Source organism: Hypanus sabinus, chromosome 3, assembly GCF_030144855.1.
Source record: "Hypanus sabinus isolate sHypSab1 chromosome 3, sHypSab1.hap1, whole genome shotgun sequence".
In the NCBI taxonomy this organism is placed as follows: domain Eukaryota; kingdom Metazoa; phylum Chordata; class Chondrichthyes; order Myliobatiformes; family Dasyatidae; genus Hypanus; species Hypanus sabinus.
In genome coordinates this window covers 88,876,586-88,903,521 of record NC_082708.1, presented here as the reverse complement: position 1 = coordinate 88,903,521, position 26,936 = coordinate 88,876,586, and the positions used below count along the sequence as shown (strand labels likewise).

Below are 26,936 nucleotides of genomic sequence, written 5' to 3'. Positions count from 1 at the left end.
TGCTCAGCAAAAAAAGTGGCAATAATTCTTTTTTGTATACTTTCCTCCTACATGTGACCGTGCAATGTGCAATTCTTCAAACGTCCAGATTAAACTCCATCTTGAATTGTCAGACATTTCCAACTGATCTATACCTTTCAAGAAATTAGTGTGGATTTGTGTGAAAGAATTAATGTGCATTCTGTGGTTGAACTATCTGTCTGTGTACCCTGTAACTCCATGACAACACTTTCCTTAGCACAATTAAACAACTAAATACTTTAAAGAGAGTTTACATATAATGACTTTTGATGTTAAATACCCCAAATTTTCCAAGCTTTCTTTATAGAATCATTTGTGATCGTGCTTTAAACTGGGACCTGACCAATGCATTGTAGTTGTGCAGAATCATATCCATTGATATATGTTTTTGTATTGCAAAGCCATGCCTCTGTTTGTTTTCTTGATACCTATGGGATCTAATAATTTTGGAAAACTTGTGGTGTCTTAGTCCTTCCTTTCTGAATTCATGTATATTGGATTTTGGTCTCCCATGAATCCCTGATTTTAATTACTGGCCATGGCTTAAGTCCTCTTGGGCTCAAACAATGGAACTTCTATCCTAAACTATTTACTTCTCGACTTTTTTTTCTTAGAAGCTTCTTGCAACCTGATTCTTTAATCGAAATTTGTTTTCTGTCCTTAGGTCTCAGTATCAAATGATCTTTGTTAAAGTTTTTGTGAACCCCTTTGGGATGTTCAACCACATTAAAAGAAACATCATTAATGCTGAATTTATTTTTAGTTTCTTAAGGTTGTTATAGCTGCAAGTGGAAATGGGGACAAGCTCCCACTATCCATTAAATGCTCCCAGTAGCGTGCACCTCAAATAGTCTCTGACAACCAAGTCCAGCTCCTGGCCTTCAGGTGTGGCTTAGCTACTAAATCCAGCAGAACCATTTCTACTGACAGGAGAAGGGGCAAAGGCAAGTTACTGATGCCTTAAAACCAGTCGCTTCAGGCAAATGGGGCTTGTTAGCCATTGTTAGCAGCTCATCTGGGAGAAGGAAAACTCTGATGTTAAACCTCCGCTGCCCTGCAGCTTTACCCACTCATATGGAAGGCTTCGGGAGTAAACCCTGAGGGAAAAATGTGGAGCTGGAGTCTCTAAGGCAGTCCTACATTGAGTTCAATACTGACTGGCAACTCCTGTGTCGCTGCTGGTACCGAACTGTATCGGTCTCTTCTGTTCCCTTGGATTCATCAGCTGCATGGAGAGGGGGAGCTTGCTACATGGGCAACAGCTTGCTCTACATTTTGCACTGCTTAGGCTTGCATATCTAGACAGTAAGGCCATAATATCCATGGTCAACTCTTGACCAACAGAAACCCTCCCCTCACCTTTAGCTTCTAACCCTTATCCATAGCCTTGCTTAATCATAAAAAAATCTATGATATTGCTTTTGTGATTCATTCTGTCCTGTTGGCTTTTCATTCTTGATGGTCTTGTCTAATGATAGATTACTTTAAACATATGGTGTTTATCTAAAATTTAAGAAACATAGCAACATTAAGAATAAGATAAAATGAAAATCAAAAGCCTCAGGAGGAGACAGACTGCCTTACATTTCTTTCTCAGAAAGAAATCCTGATCAATTTGTTCAGTACTATAGATGGAAAATGTGCAAGTTCAGCTTTGACAAGAACAGTGGGAGCTGGTGCAATATGAAATTAATTGTTATAATTACAAATGTATCGGGAAGAATAAAGTTGTTGCTGCATTTAAAACTTGATCTTAATTGCATTGCAGCCAGTTGTGATTTTGCCATTTAACTTTTTGGTAGCTGGCCTCACATAAATCTTTCCCCACATTTAGCCAAAAGATGTCAGCAAAATTAATAGAAGTGTTTTAATTTTAATGGTACAGTTTTAAGAACAAAACTGTTCCAGATGAATAATAGACTTCAAATCAACACGGTGAAATTGAATAAAACATGTCAGAGCAATTTTAAATTATTCTGCAAAAATGTGCATAAATATATTGGATGACAATTTACATATTGAGAAGTAATGTCCTATTTCTAAAATGACTGTCTGTAAACAGATGGTTCCAGTTACTAGTGTCCTATTTTGCCTGGGCAATAAACAACTGAACCTCAATTTTCTACTGTACTTTTGATTGTCAGCTGGTGTAAGGTCATAGAACATAGGACAGTACAGCAGAGTACAGGCCCTTCGGCTCACAATGTTGTGCCGACCCTTAAACCCTGCCTCCCATATAACCCTCCACTTTAAATTCCTCCATATATCTGTCTAGAAGTCTCTTAAATTTCCCCAGTGTATCTGCCTCCAACACTGACTCAGGCAGTGCATTCCATGCACCAACTACTCTGTGAGTAAAAAGCCTTCCTCTAATATCCCCTTTGAACTTTCCACCCCTTACTTTAAAGCCATGTCCTCTTGTATTGAGCAGTGGTGCCCTGGAGAATAGGCACTGGCTGTCCACTCTATCTATTCCTCTTAATATCTTGTATACCTCTATCATGTCTCCTCTCATCCTCCTTCTCTCCAGAGAGTAAAGTCCTAGCTCCCTTAATCTCAGATCATAATACACACTCTCTAAACCAGCACTATTTCTTCAAACTTCAAAGAAAATTTATTATCAAGGTACATATATGTCACCATATACAACCCTGAGATTAATTTTACTGTTGGCATTCTCAATAATTCCACAATAGAATAATACCTGTAATAGAAGCAATGAAAGATCACACCAACTTTGACGTTCAACCAGTGTGCATAAGACAACAAAATGTGTAAATACAAAATGAAAGAAATAATAATAAATAAATAGGCAATAATTATTGTAAGCATGAGATGAAGAGTCATTGAAAATGCATCAATAGGTTTTGGAAACATTTCATTGAAAGGGAGTAGAGATAGCCCAGGAAATTATAGACCAGTGAGTCTTACTTCAATGGTTGGTAAGTTGATGGAGAAGATCCTGAGAGGCAGGATTTGTCAACATTTAGAGAAGGATAATATGATTAGGAATAGTCAGCATGGCTTTGTCAAAGGCAGGTTGACCTTTATGAGCCTGATTGAATTTTTTGAGGATGTGACTAAACACATTGATAAAGGAAGAGCAGTAGATGTAGTGTATATGGATTTCAGCAAGGCATTTGATAAGGTACCCCATGGTTGGTTGATCTAAAGAACTGCCGGCTTGTGGATGTCAGGGACTTCAAGCCATTACCCTGCTCCCCCAGTAAGTTCCCCATTATAACTCTGTGACTTTACTTGACTGCTGGGTGAATTCCCAAACTTCACTAAGCCCATATTCTCCATGAGAGTCACAGAACATGGGGTCAAGTGCCGATTTCCACAACTAGCCTGCTGGCCACCGCAAAGTCTGAGTTACCAACATGAAAACCTTGGCATTGTATGCACATTGATTAGACAACACATACAAAATGCTGGTGGAATGCAGCAGACCAAGCAGCATATATAGGAAGAAGCACTGTTGATGTTTGGGGCCAAGATTCTTTGTCAGGACTTCGCCTGAAACATCGACAGTGCTTTTTCCTATAGATGCTGTCTGGTCTACTGCGTTCCACCAGCACTTTGTGTGTGTTGCTTGAATTTCCAGCATCTGCAGATTTCCTTATGTTTACATTGATTAGACCCTGGGTTTTGCCCCTCCATATGGCCCCTAAGCCCAATGGTGGCTGCCACTCGTGTGGTGATTACCAACATCTTAGCAAGGTCACTACACCCCAATTGTTACCCATCCCACACATCTAAGACTTTTTGGCATGTTTAGACAGGGAGTTAATTTTTTTGACTTAGTTAGGGACTACCATCAGGTACCTATATGCATAGAGGACATTCCCTAAACGACTGTAATACTCCGTTAAGCCTCTGAGTTTCTATGCATGCCATTTGGGCTGAAAAATGCAGCATAGACTTTCCTATGGCTGATGGACTCTGCATTAAAAGGCTTTGATTTTGTTTTTATTTAGCTGGGTGACATATTTGTCGCCAGTGTATCCAAATCCGAACACATATCACATCTCCACACAATTTTTGAGCACTTATGCCGACATGGTTGAGTATTAATCCTGTCAAATGCCAGTTTAGGTTGTCAACAATTTTGTCTTTCTCAGCCATGACATCTCCATAAAAGGTGCAAGACCTCAAAAGTAGCCATTATTATTGATTTCCCACTGGCCTGCAAAACAAAATATCTATAGCAGTTTTTAGGTATGATGAACTTCTATCACTGCTTTATTGTGTGAGGTGCTGAACTTGTGCTCCCCTTGTCTAGTGCACTTAAAGCCAATGACCCTAATTGCTTGCATGATAGATGGGTGGACATGACCAGACATTTGATGGCACCAAATGAGCTCTGTCCGATGTGATCTTAATGGAGGATGTACTCTCCAACACACCCATAGCCATTACTACTCATGCAGTGGGTACTGTACATCAGCAGTTGGTCAAAGGTTTGGGGCAGCCAGCAGCTCCATTGCCCCGAAAGGAAGTACAGTATATTTGACTGTGAGCTTCTCAGTCTCTATATGGCTATCCACCATCTTTATCCACCATCTTTATTTTCTTCTAGAGGTTTGCCATTTCAGAGCATCTGTTGACCCCCCATGCACAAGATGGCCAAAATATCAGACCCTTAGTCTGCACAGCAGCAATGCCAGCTGGCCTACATATTATCATATTAGAATTCATAACAGATACGTAACATATCAAGGGGAAAATAATGCATCTCATGACCAGCATTGAGACCATACACATAGGGTTGACTATGCCAGGTTGGCAGCCTACCAAGCTACTGACCCAGAGATCCATGCTTTCTGAACAGCAGTCACAGGCCTGAATATGGCTGACATAAAGTTTGGGGAAGCTGGGGTTTCTCCTCTGTGCGATGTCTCAACAGGTCCACCTCACCCCACAGTGTCCACAAACTGTTTTTAACTCCATCACAGCTTCTCGTATCCAAGCGGAAAGGCTCACAGAAACTGGTTGCTCTGAAGTTTATATGGCACAGCCTTAGAAAGGACGAGTGTGTTTAGATTGCAGCCTGTATTGAGTGTCAGCATGCAAAAATTAGCTGTCATGTTTGCACACCATTGACACCTTTTGAGATCCCTGTATGACAGTCTGACCATATCAATGTGGACCTGGTTGATCCTCTTTCCTCCCACGGTTTCACGCTCCTCCTTACCATGGTAGATCATGCTACCAGGTGGACCGAGCCATCTCTCTATCATTGATGAATACCACATGCGAGGCTTGGGCATTCATCACCTGCGTTGCCAATCCTACCCAATCCTAAACCCCCCCTCATCATGGTGTAGAGCACTCTTGGGTTCCTGTTGACCAATGTTCCACCTTGTTTGTTTTCATCAGCCATGACACATACCAACATCTCCTTAGGCCCCCTTACGATGGCCCGATCAGCCTTTTGGAAGGGGGAGAAAAGACCTTTAGCATAGATAAGAGAGGTAAACCTGGGCATATTTCAGTAGATCGTCTTAAACCAGCCCACCAAAAGTTGGAAGATTCTGTTACCATGCCTCTGGCATCACTATATGACCATAAAGGCTGATTTATACTTCTGCATCAAATGAACATCATAAGTACGGTGTAGCAGCGTATCCTACACTGTACTCTATGCCTTACCCTACGCCATAACCTGACATGTACCTCTCCAAAAATGTAACTGCACGTCGCGGCAACACAGTCTGCAACAACTGTGATTGGTCCACTTCTTAGCATCACATTTCCTCCTGTCTGTAGGCATACTGTGTGTACACTGATGCAAAATAAATGGTTGGAGACGATGAACCAAATCGTCAAATCTACCTGCCGACATGCGAAAATATTTGAAATGCATTTCCTCGTCCATGTCTCTCAGTGGCCGGACAAGCACAGAAAATTCACCCTCCTTCTGCCTCAATCCATTCAATGGTCGTACACACCATCTCCTCCGACGTCTTCTCTCTTTTCTGCGTTGCAGTAATTTCAGTAAAAGTAACCCTTATTCAACATTTGTTAGCTCCAACTCCAACATGAAGCTCTCAGTCACCATTAGAAACCCCACCGCCAACCAGCGTTTTGGCAGTGAATTGCAGAGTAATGCAGACACACCAATGCACAGGTATAAATGCTCGCAACGGCGCAGGCCACTTACGAAGGCTGCGGCATAGGCTACTACGCAAAAATATAAATCAGCCTTAACCATGTCAACACACCTCTGGATAAGCAGAGACACCTGGAGTTACTTCACCCATGGAACACAGGATCCAAGCTCCAGACAGGCTCACTATGCTGGTTTCAGTGAACTGTCGAGGGGCCTGTGAAGGGCAATGTAAGGGGTGAAAATGTTCAACAACCCATGTTGAGTGTGCGTTCACTTTAAGAGGCTGGTCTGACATAATAAAGTCATGACCTGAGGTTATTTACTGAGCTTTTTGTTCTGTGTTTGGTTCATAGTTAACAAGTTGTTACATTTTTTTCTTAAATGTAAAATGCCTCTTCATTTTATTTATGAACACATACAGTCTTAAGGGTAATTGACTGACAGGGGTTCCCAAACTGGGGTCCATGGACCCCTTGGTTAATGGTAAGGGTCCATTGCATTAAAAAAATGTGCATCCTTGAACTACAAGATGGAATCAACAGTCATAACTAAATAATTTTATTTCTATATCAGTTGACATTAGTATGCATTTCAGAGAGTCATCTGATGTTCTTCACAAAGCCATCCTACCCTTATTCTATGCCTTGCTAATGCTTAAAATCAACTATCAAGCTATTGACTAAGTGACTGTGTTCCTCTCTCCCCATTTGTCATTCTTGCCAAAGTACTGCAGAGGAATCCGTGAAAGCAACTTTCAAATAATTTTATCTTCCAAATATGATTGTAAGATACTTGAACCCAAACTCGCACAACATTTAATAGTGATCATGGTGACTATTCCCTCTGTGCTTCCATTTTCTGCCTGATTGCCTATCCTTCCCTTGACTGTGGCTGTGTTAATTGAAAAAATGTTCCCTTTTAGAGCCTGAGCCAACAAATGAGCAGCCAATTGACTACAATGAGCTCTGGACCTGGATGGCCCAGTTTAGGATTGCACAATTATAATCAGCTTGATCTCGTTGGCCGAAAGCAACAGGGTGATTCCTGCCACAGTAACTGTGGTGAAGCACATATGTTGGTGCTTTGAGGGGGGAGATAAGCTTCTTGCTGCACACAATCACTGGCATTACCTTGGGCATCAATGGTTTTATTTCCTGATGGAGAGCAATTCACTCTGTTGATGGCTCTGTCCGTATTGAGAGGGAGCAACAAATATTTTCTGAAAAACAAGGATGCCCAGGCTTCAGCCTCATTGAAAAATATTGGATAACGATTATGTTACATTTCCTGATCTGCTTTACAGGCTGTCAAGCCAGATACACAACCAGGCAACTCAATATCCATCTGCTTCTACTCCTTCCTGCGGGCTGCCCTAATGCAGTCCTCATCTGGGTTTTCTCGAGCAAAACTGATACGTGCTTTCACTTTGCTGGAGGCAAATCTGATGTAAACTCTTCAACCAGAAATATTAATTGGTTTCTCTGCACTAATACTACTTGACTGGCAGAGTTCTTCCATCCTTACTGTCCTTGTTTTAGCATGGATGTTTAGATGTCACAAAAGTAACTCCCACTCTTGGCTTGGCTGCAGTCTTACTGCGGTACAATGGATTGAAATGGCATATCATGTTTCACAGCAGTGCAATGAGTCTAACAGTCTCAGACCCTCTTCAACGTGTGGTTGTCATCACACTTGGAGGTATACATACAGCTTTAATCGATATGAGGCTTTTAAATCTGAGCATGTCTTTGCGAGCATCAAAGCCACTGATTAGAGTGAAGGTATTGGACAGGTGCGACCTTGTAATGGTGAAGGCAAAACAGCACCAGTGAAAGGTTAATGGAAGGTTACAAGGTAAGTTAGTGGGCAGAGGGACAAAGTGTGATGGGAATTGGGGGAAAAAATAGATTACAGCAATGTCAGCCATTCCATGTGCTCTGGCTCTGTGGTAGTAGAGCCAACTGTCACAACAGATCAGACATCATCAGAAACTGGCAGTGTCCTAGACGATTGCCTTCAGCATCAAGGAAGAAGACACACTGGCACTATCATCAGCTGCAGTGATGCCACTGGGGCTAGGTCTATTGTACCTCATTGCTGGCATAACACCCTGCTGTGATTTCCTGCAAGAGCATCCTGGGGCACCTGGGATAAAGACCTTGTGGCCCCCTGCTCCTTTGCCCATTGCCAGAAAATGTGAGGGTCTGCTTTTTGCCCACTGGCAAATCCCTTGCAACAATTATTCAAGAAATATTCCATTGTAGCCCTCCTCGAGAATTTCAGAATAGTAGTGTGACTTGGTGGGCTGTTCCCCTATAACAATAGGAGACCTGATAATTATCAATATTTCTATTTCTGAAGGCATGCATTGTACTATCTGAGAAATCAGAGCAGTAGGCATTTTCAATGTGATGATTCTGCTGAAAAATACAGCATTCCAGTAATACCAGGACAATCGAGTTTGGGCTCCTAATGCAGCATATTTTATCCATCACTTCCCTTGTTATTAGAGACAGAATATATAGACATTCCAGAGAAACTAAACACTATATTTGTGAATGTAGTATGAGGATCAAGAGGAAACAGCAATAATGAAAACTCAGCAGGCCAAAGCAATCTTTGTTCGAAAAGAAAAATAGTTAATCCAGAATATTTATGAAATGGCTTAGTGGGACAGATGTGGAGAAACTTCCCTCAAATATAGATGAATCCAGGACAAAGGAGGACATTTTACATGAGCAACAACAGATCAAATAAAATAAATAGTGATGTTTCCTGTAAGGACAGAGGCAAAAAGCCTGGAGTAGTAGAAACTGATAACACTTCTGCATTTAGTTGGACCCTTGATTCAGAATGTAACCAATTCCATTAGAGAGCCATAAAAAAATCAGTGTGCCTTTCACACAGAACTCTAATTCACTTCATCCACTTCCATTTCCTTTTGTTCATAATTCAAATGATTAGAGATCCGTATGGGCAGGGGGCCCAAGGGCTACAGCTTCTACCCCACAGGAGGTGAGTCACAGCAGCGGAGGACCATATGAATCTGGAAGTCGAGGTCCAGACTTCAAAATTCCACAATCAGTTAGTCCTGGGGAAGAAGATTGAGGTCAACTAGTCTAGAAGTCAAAGCCCACTGGTCAAAGCTCTAGGTGGGTGTGTCCAGAAGTCAGAGGCCTGATGTCTGTGAGTCCGGGCCCAACATCCACCCATCTGAGAGTCTGGGGCCAAGGACTTCAAAGGGTGTGTGTGTGTGAGAGAGAGACAGAGAGAGAGAGTGTGTATGGTGATACCTGTGGGCTGCCCCCAGGTGTGTTGGTTGTTAATATGAATGACACAATTTCACTTTATATTTTGATGTACATGAATCTGAATCTGAAATGTGGGAAATGATTGAGCCAGCGAAGCTCCGGAAAATATTCGGAGAAATATTGTCAGAACTGGAGTTGAAGTTGTCCGGGGAAATTGCATAGTCTGAGACAGTGCTACCCAGAGTGAAGGAAGCTGAGGGGTGCCTTCTTAAGGTTCATAAGATTATGAGGGACATCAGTAGGGTGGATAGTCACATCTCCTGTCCAGGGTCGGAATATCTATAGTTAGAGGGCAAAGATTTATACTCAGTGGTTTAAAAGAGATCCAGGTGTCCAGTTTTTCACACAGATGGTAATGAGCTGCCAACAGAGGCACAATTACAATGTTAAAAAAGCATGTGGACAGGTACACAGATTGTAAAGTTTTAAAGCAGTAAGGGCTAAATGCAAGCAAATGGGATTAGCCTAGTTTGGCATCTTGGTTGGCGTAGACAAGCTGGGCTAAAGGACCTGTTTCCAAGTTACATTCAAAATTAATGAATCAATGAGAGAACCATCATCTGTTTCCTTTCTATAAAGCTCTGGTAGGCCACACACACCAAATGCTGGAAGAACTCAGCAGGCCAAGCAGCATCTATGTTAAAGAATAAACAGTTGACGTTTTGGGTAAGCCGCTTCTTCAGGACTGGAGTAAAAAATGAGATGTCAGAGCAAGAAGGTGGGGGATGGGAGGAGGTAGTACAAGGTGGTAGGTGATAGGTGAAATCAGGAGAGGGGGGAGGGATAATGTGTGGCCTCCGGTATATCGAAGAGACCCAACGTAGATTGGGAGACTGCTTCGCTGAGCACCATTGCTCCATCTGCCAGAAAAAGCGGAATCTCCCAGTGGCCAGCAATTTCCTATTTCCCAGAAATAGGAAATTCTATTTCCCTTCCCATTCTAACTTATCAGTCAATGGCCTCTTCTATTGCCGTCAGGAGGCCACACTTAGGCTAGAGGTTGCAACACCTTATATTCCACCAGACTAGCCTCCAACCTGATGGCATAAACATCAATTTCTTTGACTTCCATTAATTGACACCCTTCCCACTTCACTGTTGCCATTTTCCTCTCTCACCTTATCTCCTTACCTGTTCATCAGCCACCCCCAGGTGCTCCTCCCTCTCCCCTTTCTTCCATGGTCTTCTACGTTCTCCTCTCAGATTCCCCCTTCTCCAGTCCTTTACCTCTTTCACCAATCAACTTCCCAGCTCCTTACTTCAGCCCTCCCCCTCCCAGTTTCACCCATCACCTACCTCTTCCTCCCCTTCCCCTTCCTTCTTTCTCTGACTTCTTAACTTTTTTTCCAGTCCTGAAGAAGGGTTTTGGCCTGAAATGTCAACTGTACTTTGTTTTCCATAGATGCTGCCTGGCCTGTTGAGTTCCTCCAGCATTTTGTGTGTGTTGCTTTGGATTTCCAGCATTTGCAAATTTTCTCGTACTTGTGATGGGCCTCTGTTGAGTATAGTAAAGACATTCACAAAATGCAGTGGTGGAATTGTAGAATCAACCTGGAGATGATGGAGAAATGTCAGTGTAAATCCTATCAGAATCATGTGCAATTATTAATCAAACTTGTGTCCAAAAGTGAGAAAGGTACAGGGCTGAGAATGTGGAGGCAATGAATAGAGAATTCATGGAGTAAAAGTGAGAGTACAATTTCCCAAAAAAATAGATTGAAATTTCTGTAAGTATTTCATAGATTGTGTGGATACAAGGAGGATAATTATTCTGCTGAGTCTGTGCAAGATATCAGTGCAATTTCATCAGTTATTTTCTCCTGTTAATTGTTCCTGTAGACTATCAGCTTGCATGTCTGTTAATAAAACCTTGTTCCGTTCAGATTCTTACACCTTACTTCTTACTGTAAATTAGGGATCAATTAAATTAACAACCAGCCTGTCTTTTGCACGTGGGGGAGAAGCAGAGCATCTGGGGTTAAACAATTACAAGGAGAACATGCAGAAAGCATCAGTGGTCACTGGAGTTTTGAGACAGCTCGTGATCCCCAACACTCCTCTGTGTTTATGGATATAAATGGCTAACCACATTTTCGCTGAAACCATGCCAACAATCAAACAGGTTATTTTGTTTTCACAAGACTTGCACCTTCCTGCAAATTCAAATACAACTTTAGACATAGAATCACATTGTCTGACAGTATAGAATCAGGGCCTTTAGCTCACCATGACTGTGGACTATCAATTACCCATCTATACTACCCATTTTAACAGATTATCAACTGCCCTGTAATTATCCTGACATCTACCTTCATCAGGGCAGCTTACAGTAGCCAATAAATCTAACCATCACATCTGGGAGGACAGCTCGTGGAAACCCATAAGCTCTCAGTGAGAATCAGCAAACACCATGGACAACCAAATAAACTGGTGGAAAAATTGTCCTACTCACAATTCTTGGGGAAATAGACTTGGGTCAGATGGTCCAAGAATTGGTGAATTAGAATACAAGGAGCCAGATATCAGGCTTTTGAAAAGCCCTGGAAGCAACTCATGATCAACCTCCTTAAAAGGCAAGTCCCAAATAGTTAAGTTACTTTCTTTAGAAAAAAACAAGGCTTTAGCAGGCTTAAACCCATGTAAATCTGGAACATTTTGTTTCAATTCAAGGAGGTACATGAGCTGGTCTGTGGATTAACTTTAAACGGGTCTTTATACATTCTCAGTTTTGTTTGAAGGTACCAGGTTGGTGAGAATAAAAATAATTTTACAAAATTACATTCCTGGAAATGGTCTTTAACAACAAGAAGAAATATACTGGGCTGCCTGATCATGCTAAATGAGTCCTCTGCAAAGAATCACTATTTGCATGTAGTCCCCAGACCCCTGACCAGCACCGCTTCCTCCCCCCTCACTGTCTGATGCACCATCAATAACTCTCGGAGACTGGAAGTGAACGATAGGCTTTTATTAAGAGCAAAAAGGGAGCACAACATCTCGAAGACTGAGGGAGGAGCAGTGCCCCAATCGCCTTTATACAGGTGTCTGTGGGAGGAGCCACAGGAGCAGTCAGCAGAGGGGCGTGTCCAGACAGGTATACCTAGTTTACCACATTCACCCCTCCTTTGTTTTAAAAGGGAGTCCCCATGGGGCGAAGTTTCTTACAAGTATATTTACAGGTCAAGTCTATCAGGTGGTCAAGTCCGTCGCTGTGATCTATGTAGCACCGGTGGTTACTGCACCATTGCCAGTGGTAATTGCACTGGTGACAGTGGTTGTGCTGGCTCCGGCCTGACTTGAGATGCCAGCCTGTTAGGCATCAGCAACCCCTCATGCATGTGCGTGGCGCCTGGTATGGGAGTGTCGTGAGATGTCTGTGTAGGGCTTGGAGTGCGCAGTGTCTTGTGGGTATATACATTGGTGGGTACGGGGTTCATAGTCACCGGGGAGTGTTCGGGGTAGGGGTCTGGTGCTCCTGTGGGCGCTAGGTCGTGGATGGAGACCGTGTCCTCCTGCCCATCAGGTAAGACCACGTAGGCATACTGGGGATTCGCATGAAGTAGGTGAACCCTCTCGACCATCGGGGAGTATTTATTGCTCCTCACATGTTTCCGGAGCGGTACTGGCCCTGGGGATGTCAGCCAAGCTGGTAGGGTAGTCCCAGTGGCAGACTTCCTGGGAAAAGAAAAGAATTGCTCATGAGGGGTGGCATTGGTGGACGTGCATAACAGGGAGCGGATGGTGTGGAGTGCCTCAGGGAGGACCTCCTGCCAGCGAGAGACCGGCAGTCCCTTTGACCTAACGGTTAAGAGTGTGGCCTTCCACACTCTGGCATTCTCCCTCTCCACCTGTCCATTTCCCCGGGGATTATAACTCGTGGTCCGACTAGTAGCAATGCCCCTAGCCAGCAGGTACTGGCGCAGCTCGTCACTCATAAAGGAGGAACCTCTATCACTGTGGATATAGCAGGGATATCCGAACAGAGTGAAGAGCTGGCGCAGGGCTTTTATGACGGATGTGGCAGTGGTATCGGGGCAGGGGATGGCAAAGGGGAACCGTGAGTACTCGTTGATTATGCTAAGAAAGTAGACATTGCGGTCGGGGAGGGAAGGGGGCCCTTAAAGTTGACACTCAGTCGCTCAAAGGGGCAGGTGGCCTTTTCAGGACGGTAGAAGTGCGGTTTGCACTCAGCGCAGACTTGGCAGTCCCTGGTCATCGTCCTGATTTCCTCAAGGGAGTAAGGCATTTTCCCGGCTTTCACAAAATGGAAAAGCTGGGTGACCCCGGGTGGCAAAGATCTGCATGGAGGGCGTATAGCCAGTCGAGCTGCGTGCTGGACACGCTCCCTGGGATAGGGCATCAGGGGGCTCATTGAGCCTTCCTGGCCAGTACAGGACTTCATAGTTGTAGGTGTAGAGTTTGATTCTCCATCTCAAAATTTTATCACTTTTGATTTTGTCCCGCTGTTGGTTGCTTAACATGAACGCAACTGAGTGCTGGTCGGTCAGGAAGGTGAACATTTTGCCAGCGAGATAATGCCTCCAGTGCCTAATAGCTTCCACTATGGCCTGGGCTTCTTTCTCCACCACGGAGTGCCGAATTTCAGGGCCTTGAAGGGTACAAGAGAAGAATGCTACCGGCCTTCGTGCCTGATTGAGGGTAGCAGCCAGCGCAAAGTCGGAGGCGTCACTCTCTACTTGGAAGGGAATGGTCTCGTCCACCGCATGCAGTGCTGCTTTGGCAATGTCCCCTTTAATGCAGCTGAAGGCCACGCAGGCCTCGGCTGAGAGGGGAAATGTGGTGGACTTGACCGGGGGTGGGCCTTGTCTGCATGGTGAGGGACCCATTGGGCGTAATAGGAAAAGAAGCCCAGGCACCGTTTGAGTGCTCTGAGGGTGTTGGGAAGAGGGAGTTCTAACAGGGGGCGCATACTTCGGGGTCAGGACCAATGACTCCGTTCTCCACAACATACCCAAGGATAGCGCGTCGGATGGTTCCAAACACACACTTGTCCCTGTTATAGGTAAGGTTAAGAGCTTTGGCCGCTTGGAGAAATTCTTGGAGATTGGTGTTGTGACCCTGCCAGTCGTGACCGCAGATGGTGATGTTATCCAGATATGGGAACGTGGCCTTCAGTTGGCGCTGGTCCACCATCCAGTCCATTTCCCTCTGGAAGACAGAGACACTATTCGTGACACCCAAGGGGACGCACAGGAAGTGATAGAGCCTGCCGCCCGCCTCGAAGGCGGTGTAGGGGCGGTCCTCTGGGCGGATGGGGAGCTGATGGTGAGCGGATTTTAGGTCTATGGTCGAGTACACCTTGTACTGAGCTATCTGATTGACCATATCTGCGATGCAGGGTAGGGGGTATGCGTCAAGCTGAGTGAACCTATTGATGGTCTGGCTATAGTCCACGACCATCCTATTTTCTGCCCGTTCCGAACAACGACCACCTGGGCCCTCCAAGGACTTGTGCTTGGCTCAATGATCCCCTCCCCGAGCAGCCGCTGCACCTCTGACTGAATGAAGGCCCTGTCCCCCGCGCTGTACCCCCTGCTTTTAGTTGCCACAGGTTTACAGTCGGGGGTCAGGTTGGTGAACAGCGGTGGGGGAGGGATCTTGAGGGTGGAGATGCCGCAAGTGGTGTCCGCAGTGCATCTGTTGGCATGGTGCTGGGTGGAATGTGCCCTTCTTTCCGCAGCCGGAGCAGATAGCTTCTAGGGCCGGGCAGCGTTTTTGGGGATGCTTCTTGAGTCTGTAGAAGTAACACTTCACAGACTTGCAACTGGCAGCAGCCGAGGTCGATTCACCGGCGGGTTGTGGGGTCTGCAGCGTCCATGAGGCCGGTGGGAGATCGCACACCTGGAGGGCGTCAGTGTCGTGCAGAGCAGCCTCCAGCATGTCAGCCAGCTTGATCACCGAATGTAATGCAAGATCGGCGTGTTCCAGCAGCCACTGGTGTACGTACGCTGACCTGATCCCCGTGACAACACGTCTCTTACTAGGAGCTCTGCATGCTGTTCTGCCATCAGCCCCTGGCAATTGCAGGCCCACACGAGTGTCTGTAGGGCCCGGACAAACTCAGCGCTCGACTCTCCTGCCCACTGCTGCCGTGTCGCTAAGTTATGTCTTGCATAGGCGGTGTTCACCGTCTGCAGGTATCATCTTTTGAGGGTATCCAGCATGCCCTGGTAGCTCGGTTGTTCCCTGATCATGGAGTAGACCCATGGACTGACCCCAGAGAGGAGAACTCTGCACATCGTGGCAGGCTCGACCAATTGAATCTCCTCCAGGTACGATTCGAAGCAGGCTAGCCAGAGTTTGAAAGCATTGCCAGCTTCCAAGGATTGAGGGTCGAGATCCAATCTGTCGGGTCGTAAAATGCTCTCCATGTTTTAAAATTGCTGTTAATAAAATTGATGCACCATCAGTATCTCTTGGTGACTGGAAGTGAACGATAGGCTTTTATTAACAGCAAAAGGGAGCACGAAATCTCGAAGACTGAGGGAGGAGCAGTGCCCCAATCGCCTTTATACAGGGGTCTGTGGGAGGAGCCACAGGAGCAGTCAGCAGACGGGCATGTCCAGACAGGTATACATAGCTTACCACACTGTCCCACCCATTCGTAACTTCCGTTTCTGGCCCAAAGCACCTCAGCTTCCAATAGCTGGCATGGAGGGTGTCTGAGCGTTAACAGAACTGCCAATGAGGTGCTTACCCAAAATTTCTCAGAAAACTATTCCAGCTCTGTTGGCTATAAATGCTGAGAGGATTTTTTTTTAATTATCTTAAATGTCTCTCTCATTAATGCATTTTAAAAAATTGAAACTGAAGTAATATTTAAAGGGAAAGTAACAAAAGGAAAAGAGAAAAACATTGAATCACAGTTTAATATTGTAAAGCAATTAACTTTGTCATCTAATCCAGAGTCTTACAGTGGGTCTGATCATATATATGAGTGTAATATCGCTGTTTAAACATACTGTCTATGCAGGTTAATCAGTCAGAAATTTAAATCTACTTTCCCCTAATTAGTCATCCAACACATACATAATTATGGAGACTACACTGCTGGTTTACGTGTGTCTTGATGCTGTTTCATCGCCTGAAATCATGGCCTGCTCCCTACTGTTGCTGTACTTCACTGCATGGTTTAAGACAGTTTAATGAGATTTGCTACCAACTATGAAGGGGCAGAATCAAAAGGCAATGAGATGTAGGAGTAGAATGAGGTCAAACAGCCCAATGAGTCTGTTTCACCATTCAATCATGGCTATCCTTTTCAACCTCATTTACCTGCTTTCTCCCCATTAACTTCCTTACCAATCAAAGCTGTTACTGACACCAGTTGCTGTCAGCTGTCAGAATTGAAGATGATATAAAATATATACTGGACACGGTAGGACAGGTAATCCAGAATCTCAGGAGTGTTAGGTTTGCTAAAGATTTAAGAATACTTTCTGAATTCATTAATCAGTAATAGTAATTTTTAGACTGAGGTTCAAACAAGAGAAAATCTGCAGATGCTGGAAATCCAAGCAACACACACAAAATGCTGGAGGAACTCGGCAGGTCAGCTAACATTGATGGAAAAAAATACAGTCAACGTTTCGGGCCAAAACCCTTGATCACCAACTGTACTCTTCTCCATCGACGCTGTCTGGCTTGCTGAGTTCCTTTAGCATTTTGTGTGTGTTGCTGATCGAAAGCTGGTCAGTTCTAATGTTGCAGAATTTCATGTTTGTGTTGTAAAATAACACATACAAACTGGTTAAAAATCTGAAATTAACTATCTCATGCTACATATCCATAAATTCATACATCACACAGAAACAATTTTAATCTACATCACAAATTTGTGCAAATTATCACATTGAAAATCATATGAAGTAAGACGTTGATTCTCTTTTGAAAACAAATTTTTAAAAATATAAGCCCCTTGATTAAACTAATTTTAGAGTGTTACTACTTTCAACGGGTTTTAATTGGAGGAAAAGTGCAATTTTCAAAGTGTTTACTAAATATACAGTATGTGTGGATGTCAGATAACTGAGAAAACAGGTTTGAGAAATGAAATTCAAGACATGATGAATTAAAATTTATATACTCAGTCTACTTATAATTGATAATCTATCACTTGTAAGTTTGACATACATACCTCTCGATGAAGGATTGTGTCCAGAAGTCATATTTTTAAAATTAGCAGGATAAAGTGAATGAGTGGAGTGTCAGGGGGATGTGAAAATGATTTATAGACCTGTGTTGTCTCTGCATTCCCTCCCTCAGAAAGGAATATTTGAAAAACAATGCCAAAAATTTAGAAAACAAGGCGATATTTTTACAAGATTATTTGTAGCATTGACAGGCCCAATGTAACATTGTTTTTCAAGTTCAGTAGAGAGCTCAAGCAATGTGCAAGGAGCCTGTACATCTTCCTGTGCACATGCTGCTTTGCCTCTCGCTGCTTCAGCTTCCTGCTCCAGTCCTGGGTTAGTGAACTGTGCACATGCTGTCTTGCCTCTGGGTGTTTCAGCTTCCTGCTCCAGTCCTGGGTTAGTGAACTGTGCACATGCTGTCTTGCCTCTGGGTGTTTAAGCTTCCTGCTCCAGTCCTGGGTTAGTGAACTGTGCACATGCTGTCTTGCCTCTCGCTGCTTCAGCTTCCTGCTCCAGTCCTGGGTTAGTGAACTGTGCACATGCTGTCTTGCCTCTGGGTGTTTCAGCTTCCTGCTCCAGTCCTGGGTTAGTGAACTGTGCACATGCTGTCTTGCCTCTGGGTGTTTCAGCTTCCTGCTCCAGTCCTGGGTTAGTGAACTGTGCACATGCTGTCTGGCCTCTGGGTGTTTCAGCTTCCTGCTCCAGTCCTGGGTTACTGAACTGTGCACATGCTGTCTGGCCTCTGGGTGCTTCAGCTTCCTGCTCCAGTCCTGGGTTACTGAACTGTGCACATGCTGTCTTGCCTCTGGGTCCTTCAGCTTCCTGCTCCAGTCCTGGGTTAGTGAACTGTGCACATGCTGTCTTGCCTCTGGGTCCTTCAGCTTCCTGCTCCAGTCCTGGATTAGTGAACTGTGCACGTGCTGTCTTGCCTCTGGGTGCTTCAGCTTCCTGCTCCAGTCCTGGGTTACTGAACTGTGCACATGCTGTCTGGCCTCTGGGTGCTTCAGCTTCCTGCTCCAGTCCTGGGTTAGTGAACTGTGCACATGCTGTCTGGCCTCTGGGTGCTTCAGCTTCCTACTCCAGTCCTGGGTTAGTGAACTGTGCACATGCTGTCTGGCCTCTGGGTGCTTCAGCTTCCTGCTCCAGTCCTGGGTTAGTGAACTGTGCACATGCTGCTTTGCCTCTCGCTGCTTCAGCTTCCTGCTCCAGTCCTGGGTTAGAGAACTGTGCACATGCTGTCTGGCCTCTGGGTGTTTCAGCTTCCTGCTTGATGCACCATCAATAACTCACACTGAGACGTAAGGCGAGATATCGGCTTTTATTGACTGGAAGAAGGAACCAGGAGTGAGTGTCTATCATACTATGTCCTGGAGACTGAGGCTGAGCGGCAGGCCTCAGATCGCCTTTATACAGGGGCCTGTGGGAGGAGCCACAGGTGCAGTCAGCAGGGGGCGTGTCCAGACAGGCACATAGTTCACCACACTGCTCCAGTCCTGGGTTAGTGAACTGTGCACATGCTGTCTTGCCTCTGGGTGCTTCAGCTTCCTGCTCCAGTCCTGGGTTAGTGAACTGTGCACATGCTGTCTTGCCTCTGGGTGTTTCAGCTTCCTGCTCCAGTCCTGGGTTAGTGAACTGTGCACATGTTGTCTTGCCTCTGCGTGCTTCAGCTTCCTGCTCCAGTCCTGGGTTAGTGAACTGTGCACATGCTGTCTGGCCTCTGGGTGTTTCAGCTTCCTGCTCCAGTCCTGAGTTACTGAACTGTGCAGATGCTGTCTTGCCTCTGGGTGCTTCAGCTTCCTGCTCCAGTCCTGGGTTAGTGAACTATGCACATGCTGTCTTGCCTCTGGGTGCTTCAGCTTCCTGTTCCAGTCCTGGGTTAGTGAACTATGCACATGCTGTCTTGCCTCTGGATGCTTCAGCTTCCTGCTCCAGTCCTGGGTTACTGAACTGTGCACATGCTGTCTTGCCTCTGGGTGTTTCAGCTTCCTGCTCCAGTCCTGGGTTAGTGGACTGTGCACATGCTGTCTTGCCTCTGGATGCTTCAGCTTCCTGCTCCAGTCCTTTCTTTTACAATCTTTTTATTAAATTTCATATAAAAAACATAACATAATATTGTATTAAATAGGTTATGAATACACTAGACTTGAAGTTAAATTAGTAATAAGATACCAATATCTTATTAAAATATCAGCAAAAAAGTTGTACAATAATCAATCAAACCTATATTGATTATACATGAAAAAGGATAAGAATAATCATCAAAAGAAAGAAAAAATGCAAGAAAAAATGTATATTAAAAAAAAACCTAAACTAACATGGGCAATAATAATAGTTTATTTGTATATGATAGTGTCAAAAACTCCGGAACTCCATACCAGAACAAGAATAAAAAGAGAGAAGGTCTGGAAGAGGCCAAATTAATTCATATGAAAGTGTCGAATGAACGGTCCCCAAGTTTCTTCAAATTTAATTGATGAATCGAAAATAGTACTTCTAATTTTTTCTAAGCTCAGACAAGAGATAGTTTGAGAGAACCACTGAAATGTGGTAGGAGGATTTACTTCTTTCCAATTTTGTAATATAGACCTTCTGGCCATTAATGTTGCAAAGGTGATTATTCATCTAATTGAAGGGGAAAGTCGACTACCGTCTTCATTTGGTATACCAAAAATTGCAGTGATAAAACGAGGTTGTAAATCAATATTCCAAATTGAGGAAATGGTAGCAAATATGTCCTTCCAATAGTTATGTAAGGTAGGACATGACCAAAACATGTGGGTCAATGAGGCCACATCTGAATGACATCTGTCACATTGAGGGTTCACATGAGAATAAAACCGAGCAAGCTTATCTTTAGACATATGAGCTCTATGTACGACCTTGAATTGTATTAAAGCATGTTTAGCACATATAGAAGAAGAATTAACCATTTGTAATTTTTTTCCCATTTTTCTGTTAATATATTATATTGAAGTTCTTTTTCCCACTCTTGTTTAATTCTACCTGATACCTCTGGTTGTATCTTCATAATCATATTATAAATAAGAGCCACTAATCCCTTCTGACAGGGATTCAAAGTAAAAATCATATCTGAAAAATCTATTAAAGTTGAATTAGGAAAGGATGGTAAAACTTTATATAAAAAATTTCTAATTTGTAAATATCTAAAAAAATTAGATTTAGGTAACTTAAATTTGTTGGAAAGTTGGCCAAAAGACATCAAACTACCTTCAGTAAAAAGATCACGAAAACTCCTGCTCCAGTCCTGGGTTAGTGAACTGTGCACATGCTGTCTGGCCTCTTGGTGTTTCAGCTTCCTGCTCCAGTCCTGGGTTAGTGAACTATGCACATGCTGTCTGGCCTCTGGGTGCTTCAGCTTCCTGCTTCCATCCTGGGTTAGTGAACTATGCACATGCTGTCTTGCCTCTGGGTGTTTCAGCTTCCTGCCCCAGTCCTGAGTTAGTGAACTGTGCACATGCTGCTCTGCCTCTGGAAATATGACGACACTTGCGGGCTGCCCCAGCATACCCTGGAACTGTGTCCTAGAAGCAAACATCACTGTATGTTTCAGTGTGCCCAATAAAGTTAACCTTGTATCCTATAACTGTTTATTGATCTTACCCTGAATGGTTGTCTGCCATATCCAACAATGACGGATTTCTACAGGGATTCATACATGTAGTCAGCTCCATCATGGCCTCCATAATATCCAAGACATCTTCAATGAGCGATGCCCCAACAATGCAGCTTCCATCATTAAGGACCCTCATCACCCAGGACTTGTCCTCTTCTTGTTGTTACCGTGTGGAAGATGGTACAGATGTCTGGAGTCACTCAGACATTCAGCTATTCAGGACCAGCTTCTTCCCCTCTGCCATACAATTCCTGTATGAACATTGAACCCAGCAACACTACCTCACTACTTCTTTTATTTCTAGGTTTTGCACTTCTTATTTAATTTAACTAATATATACATGTATTTAATGTTATTCACAGGTTTTTTCTATATTATTATGTACTGCATTGAACTGCTGTTGCAAGGCTAACAAACTCCACGACATATGCCAGTGAAATTAAACCTGATTCTGATTTGGATTGTTCTGAAATGTGAAGAAACCTGTGTGGGAGAGTTTTATTTAAGTTGACACGCTGTTGCACTGGAGCATTTCCCCTCTATCAGCCTCGTATCAGTCCAGTGGTGTGGGCAATTGTCACAACTGGTTGCAGTGGATTACCAAGACTTCTCCTCTGGCTTTTCATCCCCTTCACTCACCATGAAGCATTGCAGTCCCACCTTCCTGGCTATTTGATCTCTAACAAGAGAAAATCTGCAGCTGCTGAAAATCAAAGCAACACACATAAAATGCTGGAGGAACTATGGAAAAGAGTAAACAAGTTCTGACGAAGGGTCTCTGCCCGAAACATTGTCTGTACTCTTTTCCATGAAAGCTGCCTGGCCTGCTAAGTATTTTGTGTGTGTTGCTTGATCTCATCGTTGGTCAATTTGATCCAATCCACCCTACCTGACTTTAGATTGTAGGACATGCATGTTGGTGACCCACCGCGATGAGAGGCCTGCCACTACCCTCACCTGGTTTAGTCCACATGTCAAGGCAATGAAGTGGGGTGTGGCCACTGTTGCTGCTTTAAACCATAGGGAGAGCTGTGTGTTTAGTGGGGATCAGATGTGAATGAATTGCCCTGGAATGGACATGGTCCCTTCACCAGAGTTATTACCCCTCCCTGGTCACCCCATACATCCCTATGTGATTGAAAATGTGTGTTTCTCAAGTGAAACATGATACTAATAATTTCTCAAACTTTTTATCTTTCTAAACACCAATGGCGTAAGCTGTGCTAATGTACCTATAAAGATACTAGCAAGAATAGAGCATTGGCTGATCAGCAGGAGGCAAACAGAGGAACAAAGTGAGTCTTTTCTGGTTGGCTGGCAGTGACTAATGGTGTTTTGCAGGCATCAGTGTTGGTACGGCTTCTTTCTAAGTTACATGTCAATGATCTGGATGACAGAAATAATGGCTTTGTGGCCAAGTTTGTGGATGATACAAAGATAAATGGAAGGGCAGGTAGTACTGAATAAGCAGGAAGGCTGAAGAAGGACTTGGACTGATTAGGACAATGGGTAAAGAAATGGCAAATGGAATACAGTGTAGGGAAGTGTCTGGTTATGCACTTCGGTAGAAGGAATAAAAGCATTGACTAATTTCTAAACAGGGAGAAAATTTGAAAATCAGAGGTGCAAAGGGGCCTGGGAGTCCTTCTGCAGGATTCCCTAAGGGTTAACTTGCAGGTTGAGTCATTTATGAGGAAGGCAAATGCGATGTTAGTATTCATTTCAAGAGGACTAGAATATAAAAGCAAGGATGTAATGCTCAGGCTTTATAAAGAACTGGCGAGGCCTCACGTGTAGTATTGTGAGCAATTTTGGGCCCCTTATTTAAGAAAGGATGTATTGACTTTATCCAGGGTTCAGAAGAGGCTCATGAGAACGATTCCAGGAATGCAAGGCTTATCGTATGAGGAATAATTAGTGTTTCTGGTCCTTTACACACTGGAATTTAGAAGAATCAGGGGGATTTTCATTGAAATCTATCAAATGTGGAAAGGCCTAGATACAGTGGATATGGAGAGGATGTTTCCTATGGTGGGAGAGTCTAGGACCAGAGAACACAGCCTTAGAATTGAGAGATGCCCATTAAAAACAGAGATGGGGAGGAATTTCTTTAGCCAGAGGGTGGTGAATCCATGGAATTTGTTGCCACAGGCAGCTGTGAAGGCCAAGACACTGGGTGTATTTAAGATGGAGTAGATAGGTTCTTGATTAGTCAAGGCATGAAAGTTTACAGGGGGGAGGCAGGAGAGTGCATTTGAGAGGGAAATGGATCTGCTGTGTTGAAATACTGGAGCAGACTCAATGGACTGCATTACGAACCCACAGGTTTCGTTTGCTGTGGACTGTCACTTTAAAAGAGCGCTTCAGTGAGGCAGGACTATGATGTTGTTCACTGACTGACTCGCAGCTTGTTTACCTTTAAAACAAGGACACAGACAGTCACAGTCAGAGTCAGAAGTCAGAAGAAGAGAGAGAGAGAGAGAGAGAAGCGCACCTGGAAAAGGTAGCAGCTCCAGCTTGTCGAAGCTGGGGATGTGTAACTCTGCTATACCCACAAGGGTGGGTTGATTATCGATCCAGTGCACATCGAATGTGTGACTGACTGTCACTTCGTATAATCCATAGGAATGTCTTGTGGGACCGCTCGAAGTTAACCCTTGCCTGGGCATGTTATGTGGTGACCCCTTGAAGATGACACTCCTGTGACAGATCACGTTGGTGGTAATTCACATGTGGATTTGGAACGGCTCGATGGAGGATCTTCGACCACTGAAATTTATTAATTTCCATCATGGAACCTGTGGAATTTGATGTAATTGCCTTCTCCCTACGTTTTACCTTGGATTACAAACATCTCTCTCCCATCACTTATTCCATGGATGAACTGAAATTCCATGCTTTATCATCTCATGACTCTGATCCTTGTTCCCCTGAGCTCGATAGTTTACACACACACACACACATAACACTGTTAACTTCTGTTTATGTTGGTTAAGTTGCTATATTATAAGTAGATAATAATAAAGATAGTGGTTTTAACATCAGAACCAGACTTCAAGAGTGAACTCTATTGCTGCTGGTTTATAGAACATAGAATAGTACAGCACATTACAGGCCCTTCAGCCCACAATGTTGTGCCGACCCTCAAACCCTGCCTCCCATATAACCGCCCATCTTAAATTCCTCCATATACCTGTCTAGTAGTCTCTTAAACTTCACTAGTGTATCTGCCTCCACCACTGACTCAGGCAGTGCATTCCATGCACCAACCACTCTCTGAGTGAAAAACCTTCCTCTGATATCCCCCTTGAACTTCCCCCCCCTTACCTTAAAGCCATGTCCTCTTGTACTGAGCAGTGGTGCCCTGGGGAAGAGGCGCTGGCTGTCCACTCTGTCTATTCCTCTTAATATCTTGTACACCTCTATCATGTCTCCTCTCATCCTCCTTCTCTCTAAAGAGTAAAGCCCTAGCTCCCTTAATCTCTGATCATAATCCATACTCTCTAAACCAGGCAGCATCTTGGTAAATCTCCTCTGTACCCTTTCCAATGCTTCCACATCATTCCTATAGTGAGGTGACCAGAATTGGACACAGTACTCCAAGTGTGGCCTAACTAGTTTTATAGAGCTGCATTATTACATCACATCTCTTAAACTCTATCCCTTGACTAATGAAAGCTAACACCCCATAAGCTTTCTTAACTACCCTATCTACCTATGAGACAACTTTCAGGGATCTGTGGACATGTACCCCCAGATCTCTCTGCTCCTCCACACTACCAAGTATCCAGCCATTTACTTTGTACTCTGCCTTGGAGCTTGTCCTTCCAAAGTGTACCGCCTCACATTTCTCTGGGTTGAACTCAATCTGCCACTTCTCAGCCCACTTCTGCATCCTATCAATATAACATATAACCATATAACAATCACAGCACGGAAACAGGCCATCTCGGCCCTCCTAGTCCGTGCCGAACTCTTAATCTCACCTAGTCCCACCTACCCGCAATCAGCCCATAACCCTCCACTCCTTTCCTGTCCATATACCTATCCAATTTTACCTTAAATGACACAACTGAACTGACCTCTACTACTTCTACAGGAAGCTCATACCACACAGCTATCACTCTCTGAGTAAAGAAATATCCCCTCGTGTTTCCCTTAAACTTCTGCCCCCTAACTCTCAAATCATGTCCTCTCGTTTGAATCTCCCCTACTCTCAATGGAAACAGCCTATTCACGTCAACTCTATCTATCCCTCTCAAAATTTTAAATTCCTCAATCAAATCCCCCCTCAACCTTCTACGCTCCAATGAATAGAGACCTAACTTGTTCAACCTTTCTCTGTAACTTAAGTGCGGAAACCCAGGTAACATCCTAGTAAATCGTCTCTGCACTCTCTCTAATTTATTGATAACTTTCCTATAATTCGGTGACCAGAACTGCACACAATATTCTAAATTTGGCTTTACCAATGCCTTGTACAATTTTAACATTACATCCCAACTTCTGTACTCAATGCTTTGATTTATAAAGGCCAGCGTTCCAAAAGCCTTCTTCACCACCCTATCTACATGAAACTCCACCTTCAGGGAAATATGCACTGTTATTCCTAGATCTCTCTGTTCCTCTGCATTCCTCAATGCCCTACCATTTACCCTGTATGTTCTATTTGGATTATTCCTGCCAAAATGTAGAACCTCATGCTTCTCAGCATTAAACTCCATCTGCCAACGTTCAGCCCATTCTTCTAACCGGCATAAATCTCCCTGCAAGCTTTGAAAACCCACGTCATTATCCACAACACCTCCTACCTTAGTATCATCAGCATACTTACTAATCCAATTTACCACCCCATCATCCAGATCATTTATGTCTCTCTGAAATCTTCGACAATCCTCTACATTATCTACAACACCACCAACCTTTGTGTCGTCTGAAAACTTGCCAACCCAACCTTCTACCCCCACATCCAGGTCATAAATAAAAATCACTAAAAGTAGAGGTCCCAGAACAGATCCTTGTGGGACACCACTAGACACAACCCTCCAATCTGAATGTACTCCCTCCACCATGACCCTCTGCCTTCTGCAGGCAAACCAATTCTGAATCCACCTGGCCAAACTTCTCTGGATCCCAGGCATTCTGACTTTCTGAATAAGCCTACAGTGTGGAACCTTGTTAACTGCCTTACTAAAATCCATGTAGATCACATCTACTGCACCACCCTCATCTATATACCTGGTCAAATCCTCAAAGAACTCTATCAGGCTTGTTAGGCACGATCTGCCCTTCAGAAAGCCATGCTGACTGTCCCTGATCAGACCATGATTCTCTAAATGCCCATAGATCCTATCTCTTTTCCAACAGGTTTCCCACTATAGACGTTAGGCTCACTGGTCTATAATTACCTGGACTATCCCTACTACTTTTTTGAACAAGGGGACAAAATTCGCCTCCCTTCAATCCTCCAGTACAATTAGTATAGCTCGACACCCGTACAACTGAACAGGAAGTGAGGATGGATCACTATGGGTACAGCTCGACACCCGTACAACTGGACAGGAAGTGAGGATGGATCACTATGGGTACAGCTCGACACCCGTACAACTGGACAGGAAGTGAGGATGGAACACTCTGGGTACAGCTCGACACCCGTACAACTGGACAGGAAGTGAGGATGGAACACTCTGGGTACAGCT

At 44.0% G+C, this 26,936-nt stretch overlaps 1 protein-coding gene across 1 annotated transcript in view; it reads right to left on the bottom strand.

The window, feature by feature from the left end:
* The window catches only part of LOC132390916 (uncharacterized), a 53,800-nt gene that overhangs the window by 13,899 nt on the left and 12,965 nt on the right, over window positions 1-26,936 (bottom strand). Inside the window, exon 3 of the mRNA XM_059963451.1 lies at window positions 17,606-18,677. Coding sequence (XP_059819434.1) covers window positions 18,039-18,677 — 639 coding nt within the window. The 3' untranslated portion in view covers window positions 17,606-18,038. The remainder of the gene's footprint in view (window positions 1-17,605; window positions 18,678-26,936) is intronic.